The sequence below is a fragment of the Chelon labrosus genome, assembly GCF_963514085.1.
Source record: "Chelon labrosus genome assembly, chromosome: 8".
NCBI classification, from domain to species: Eukaryota; Metazoa; Chordata; class Actinopteri; order Mugiliformes; family Mugilidae; genus Chelon; species Chelon labrosus.
In genome coordinates this window covers 21,481,908-21,488,479 of record NC_140358.1, presented here as the reverse complement: position 1 = coordinate 21,488,479, position 6,572 = coordinate 21,481,908, and the positions used below count along the sequence as shown (strand labels likewise).

General features: G+C 41.0%; 1 protein-coding gene across 1 annotated transcript in view; it reads left to right on the top strand.

The window, feature by feature from the left end:
• Positions 1 to 6,572, top strand: part of aff2 (AF4/FMR2 family, member 2) — a gene marked incomplete at its 5' end in the record, with an annotated part of 162,671 nt that overhangs the window by 114,459 nt on the left and 41,640 nt on the right. Inside the window, one exon of the mRNA XM_084549763.1 lies at positions 4,389 to 4,426. Coding sequence (XP_084405889.1) covers positions 4,389 to 4,426 — 38 coding nt within the window. The remainder of the gene's footprint in view (positions 1 to 4,388; positions 4,427 to 6,572) is intronic.

The following is a 6,572-nucleotide window of genomic DNA, read 5'->3' as shown; positions in this document are numbered from 1 at the left end:
TAGCAATGTCTTTGAGCAGGACACCAAACTCCCTGAGTTCTGTGAAGGTGTTTGGGCTTGTGTGAAAAAGTGGGTATATGTGTCATTGTGACTGTGAAGCTCACTGAGCGGCAGTAGGTAAAACATACAATTCCGTTTACCATTAGCATTTACAAGCAGTAAGAGAAAGGCGATATATGACATCTTGGTTGTTTGCTGGGAGTGTGCAGTCGTTGCATCGCATCGTAAGCCCGACGTTGGCAAGATCAGGTTGAAGTCTGTTTGAACAGGAGGAGCACCAGACATTATTGCGCCAGAGCAGATGAAATTAGTTCTTCATCTGGTTCCCAGCTAACTATTGGATAGCAGTTTTGTGAATGGGTCCCCGTTTTGTTTTTGTCTTGGCATGCACTGATTTCCTTCGCGTTCCAGTCTACACCACTTTTGAAGTTTTCTATTCCGCTGTCTGTTACCTGCTGTGCATGCTTGCTTTTACATGTGTCCAACTAATCTGGAGAAGAAGCAAGGATTATTGTATATGTAAGAGGACAGATTAAATTGAATTAAAGTCTTCAGTGGACTAACTGTGTCGAATTCAACTAGCAGTCAATGGAAAGACGCTAAAAAGCAGGTTATAGTCAAAAGCAAGTTCTCCACAAAGCGTGTCCTTGAGCAAGACATTCAACGCAGTGTCGTGTGAATCTGCGTGTGAACAAATGGGTAGATGTGTCATTGTGACGGTAAAGCGCTTTGAGCACCAATAGGTGTAAAAGCGCTGTAATTACAAGACCATTTACCATTACCAAAGGAAATCTGTGACAGAGTGGTTGTTTGCTGAGAGCGTACAGTCATTGCATCGTGTCGTAATCCCAACATGAGTGAGGTCAGGTTGAAGTCTGTTTGAACAGGAGGAGGACCAGACATTACTGAGCCAAAGTTCTCAGCTTCATCTGGCTCCCAGCTAACTATTGGATAGCGTTTTTTTGAATGGGTCCCCTTTTATGTTTTTATCACGGCATTCTCCTCTCTACATTACTTTTAGTGTTTAGTGGCACAAAAAAACCCTAACAATGCACCAGGAAAGTGACTTGAAGAAGACAGTTGCTAAATAGAAACATTTATAAATGAGGAAGAAAAGAATTCAGAATTCTGATTTATTGAGTGTCGTGTTTTATGAGGAAGGAAATGCACTCAAGATGTTTGTTGAGCCTTAAGGGAGTCCACTCTGCTGCACTGGTGGGAAACAGGGAAGCCCCATCTGTGTTTAGGGTACGTTTAAGCATCTACCGATAGTGTTTCTTGGTGTCGAAGTGAGCAGGACTGAGCTTTTACTGGTTCTACCTCCTGCTAACCGTCTTAATTTGTGGAATTAAAACAAAGGAGTTGTCATTATTTATAGGTTATTATACTATTACGATAATGGTCTGGTCCGCTTGAGATCAAATTGGGTTGTATGTTGCCCCCGAACTAAAATGAGTTTGACTCCCCTGATCTAGAGCATATACGGTAGTTACCAAGTGACCTCAGATCATAGTTTCGGTTGATTTAAATGTGCAATGGCAGAAATGTTTCATAAATCAGAGAAGCGATGAGTGGACAAGGGTCAAAACACTGCTTGGAGGACAACTTTAATTAAAGAGTTTTTTGAACAGCCATGCTTATTTTTGGCTGCCATATTTCTTACCCGCTAAGATTCTTGGTCTGTATAATCACCAGGTTTGCTGGCTAGCTGCGACAATGTAGTATACGCACCTCATCACTTGTCTATTCACGAGGTAATGATAGGCAGCACATCTCAGAGCTCAGATCAAGTCCGGCAGTTTGTCTTCTATAGTACTTATACACATGTTGTCTGTCAGAGTACTGTGGGTTTTGCTTTCTCTTCCTGGAAAGAAAACTGCAGGGACTCGCGAATAAACCTTGAGACAGAGATAACACGTAGCATAGGGCCAAAGCAAACTAGACAGTCAGCACAAACCACGGCAAACAGGAGAGCGTGTGAGCTTCTGAAAGGCGTCGATCGATGAGTTCAAAAGGTTACTGAGTAAATGGAAGGGGTTAAAGCGACTACACAAGCTTTAAGCTACACGAGCAGGTGAGTAAATAGAGAAATCTCATATCTTGGTTGACATGTGCTGAAGGACATTTGTTCATTTCGTCTGCACATGATCGCTATTACGAGAGTTGCAAGGATTGTTGTACTGTATATTCAAGAGGACTAACTGTGTCCAATCCAACTGGAAGTCAATGGAAAGATGCTAAAAAAGTGGGCTACAGAGCTTCTTTGTTTTGAAGTAGTGCAAATCCATGTTTTCAGCAATGCAACCTCTGCGCAAGAGTTGCATCAGAAATTCAGGATTTTGAACTCTGCGTTCAGGTGTTAGAGAAGCTTCATAAAATCTCTCGCGCAAAAGTAAAGCGACACCGTAAAGACAAGCAAAGAATTCATTGTTCGGTTACTGTTTGAGACAGCGTGTGGGCGTTTAAAGCCTTGTTAGAACTGTATTGCCAGGCCTGCTGTGAAATATTGGGATGTCTCGCACCCACACAGGAGAGAAGAGGATATGGAGATTTTCGCAATAAAATCAAATACGTCTCTAAAGGCTTTAAGGTCGGAATCGTCTCGCTTTCGGTAAAACAGTCTGTCCTCTTTGTCAGGGACAATATAGCCGCGTTACAGCAGAGGAGATTGGGCGAATAAATGCTGGTTGGTTTGTTCTTTATTTAAATCCGAGCAAAGCCACCAGCTAGCTAAATATATTCACACGTAGATCCTCTCCATGAGCCCTGCAAGTCTCCCAAAGCCAAAGATCTGAGGAGGTTTGTTGTTCTAGCCTGCAGCTCCACATCGATCTATCAGAAACTTCACTGGTCCAGTTAATCACCTTATTTCAAGAGAGAGGGAGAATAACAACAAGCCAGAGGCAAGAAAAGAAAAGTCCTGTTTTTCTTTTGAGTTTTCATTTTAATTGTTGGGTTGCATCGCTTGAAGAGAAATTAATTGCAGATACTTGCGGAAGTCGAGTTTACTGTTTTTGTTTCGCTATCGCAGTTGATGTAGCCATGTACAAAATTGACTGGGAGGAGGCAGAGGGAGGAAAAAGAGGATAAGGGAGAAGGGTTGTGGGGGGCGGGGGGGTTAGGAGAGGCTTCGCTGACAAACTTAATCACCCCATTCTTTTGCTGAAAGGAGGAAAAGTGTGAATAGAAATAAAGGCGTGAACAGAGGCCGGGGTGAAGAAAAAGGGGCAGGGGAGGAAACAAGGGAAGGAGGGGATAAAAGAAGAGGGGATAATGAGGAAATAGAGAGGTTTGCTTGTCATTTTAATGGTAAGAAAACTTCTTCCAATGGAGGAGAGGAGCGAAGGGAAGAGAAAGGGAGCTGATTGAGGGAAGCAGAGCGAGAGCGAGGGTTTAAGAGGGCGGAAAGGAAAAGGCTCGATTGTGGTTTCTAGTTGTATTGATTAGTGGTCCATGATTTACAGCGTAGTTTTTATTTTGCATAAAATAATAAAAATTTTAATGAAAGTGCATTACTTTAACCAGGTGAAATAGGTAACATACTTTATTCTATTAGTTTAGTCTGAATTATTTTTAAATACTTTCCTTTTCTAGAAAATAATTGTTTTATTCCAATTCTTTCCCCGTAGTACTCAAACTGTAGGTATAAAGTTTACTTAAAAATGTGCAAATTTACTTTGAAAATTGGATTTTTAACAAAAATTCTCTACGCAACTTTTTTTTTCTCTCCTTTGACAGCAGAAACTAGAGAAAGCAAGACTTTTCTGCATGTGTAACACGTGTAGTAATCATAATACTATGTAGAAAATTGACAACACGGAGAATGAATCCATATACAGTTTATTCCTGTGTATAAATTGTGTATTTTAATGTTTAAATGTTAATAAATCAGATGTTAATCAAACTGAATTTGCTGTTGACTGGGTAGGTTTTATTATTACCCTCATTATTCCAAAGTAAACTGCTAAATGAGTTTATTCTTTATTTACATATTGCCTCTTGTGATTTAATCAGATTTGATCTGATCTAATTACTGAATCGATAAATTAATTGACACCGTCCAGAGAAGGGATCTATATCAAACCATTAGATGATCATTAGGAGCTCATTCATCTTCACTGCTGATCGTGGAATTACTGTATTAATCATGCGATGGATTTATCTTTATCTTTTTTCTTTTTCTTTTTTTCATTCGTTGCTCCACAAGAACAAGATCAATCAGACAAGAAGCAGAGACAGTTACATTCATCACGCGTTGGTCGTAAATCACCATAACCAGATTCACCCCGTGTTCTCTGTTCTCTGTCCGTTATTGGTACAAATTGTCCTCGAAATTTAAACAGAATACTTGAACATAACCTTTGGTTTCTGTGTCTGTGTATTGACAGGTGTCTGACAAGCCCAAAGCCAGAGGCACAGCCCTAAGGTAAGACAAATAGCCAAACACTGTGTTGGAACATTGTGATTTATTTATCTCAGTGGTATTTTTTACTGTATTGTGGTCAAAAAAAATGGAGCAAAGACAATACTGGCTTGTTGCCTTTATGTGAGGTGTGACTTTGATCAATGTAACTGAAAGGCACGTTTAGCCTGCATAAGGACAAATAGCTAGAGCATCATCCGCCTGTACCGTATGGTATGTCTTTGTCAGGGTGTGTAAAGTCAGTGCAGTGTGTGTGACTTTCAATGCCAAACAACAAGCTATAAATAAATGTTCTTTGCCCCAAAACATACACTTGAGATAGCCGTGATCAGTGTTGGATGTAGTTGTTTTTGAAAGCGCTGTCAAGGTCAAAGACTTCACGATAAAAACATCAGAGAGCCGGTGCCGTCACACGAGCCTCAGCGGGAGCGAACAGATGTATTATTTCACTAAATATCACCTTAAATCTTAACAATAGACAGGCTAAGGTTACTGATGCTGCTTAAGTGTTCCGGCGAGATCAAAGATCCATTTTAGGGTTTGAAATATTTGAAGGTTATTGCAGATACAATCACCATTGAGGCTTTTGGACGTGTAGTGGCTCTAATTCACTAAAACATCTGTGATGACAGGTGCCCACTTCATAACCCCAGTCACCGGCGTGCACTCACACAATCGACTCAGTAACGGTTAAAAGCAGGCAGCAGATGTCTTTTATAGTCACTGTTTGTAGTGCACACGCGAATCTGAGCACCGTCTCCGCGTGCAGGGGTTATGGTTCAGAGGAGGAAGCCTATCATCCTGTGTACATGCATGCATGCATTCACTACATCTGAAGGTCAGTGAACAAGGTTTCCTCAGGCCTCTGTTAATAAATGTAGTCTCATTACAGCTTTAATATAAAGTTAACATTCTGACATTGTGTTGTTCATTGGTTTAATAATGCTTTGAGATATTTGAGACCTTTAGCACTGAGTTGGGACATTGTTTGGGTATTTTGGGTTACAGTAATGTAATACATTACAGAGGAAATGAAAATGTCTTCCTACTACATTTATTGAATGACTGGATTTATTAATAATAATGCTACCCGAACTAAATGAACTACATGTTCTTGTGTTGCTGTCCTAGCCGTGTAAGGAAATTTGATTCTGAAATTTGAAATTAGTATGTAGCTACCGCCACATTAGATTTATTGGCGCCGTGGTAAGAAGCTAGTTTCCCTCCTGATCTACTTCTGATCTAAGTCGTAATTATGACCACGTCTGGGCAGAACAGTGGCGAGGTGCACAGCGAGAAGGTCCCGGGTTCAAATCCATGGGCCAACTGGGCCTTTCTGTTTGGAGTTTGCATGTTCTCCCTGTGTCTGCGTGGGTTCTCTCCGGGTACTCCAGCTTCCTCCCACCGTCCAAAGACATGCTCGTTAGGCTAATTGGTGATTCTAAATTGGCCGTAGGTGTGACTGTGAGTGTGAATGGTTGTCTGTCTCTCTGTGTTAGCCCTGTGATAGACTGGAGACCTGTCCAGGGTGTACCCCGACTTTCGCCCGATAACAGATGGGATAGGCTCCAGCAGACCCCACGACCCTTAACAGGAACAAGCAGTTACAGAAGATGATTGAATGAATGACCACGTCTGATGGTCAGCGACAAATCAGAGCAAACATTGGCCACAGTAACGATAACATGAGTAAAGAAGGAAGTGAGTGAAGTGAGGAGGTCGGGCTGGATGGATGGGTCAACAAATCAGTCGATTGTTATGGACTTGCACTGAATCCAAACATTTTGTTCATAATTACAAACCAGTTCCATAACCATAGCTAAGTGTTTATTAATGTAACCATTACACAAAAGGTCAACCAGTTATTTTTGTGTCTAACTAAACATAGGCTGAAAATGCCTACGCTGTATTTCCAGCCACCAGCATTGGGACTAAATCAGAGAATGCTCCTATGGGTCGTGTCTACATTCGTTCAAGTTCCAAAGACTTGTTGGAAATGGATGTTTCAGCTTTCTCTTGAGGAATGCACGTTTGTAATTTATTCTAGGTATGGGTTAAGGTATGAGCTTCTCCCATTTGTAATTTGAACAAACTATTAATAACTACTTTTTCTGGAGGACATGCAACATATTTTCATTTATCATTCAGC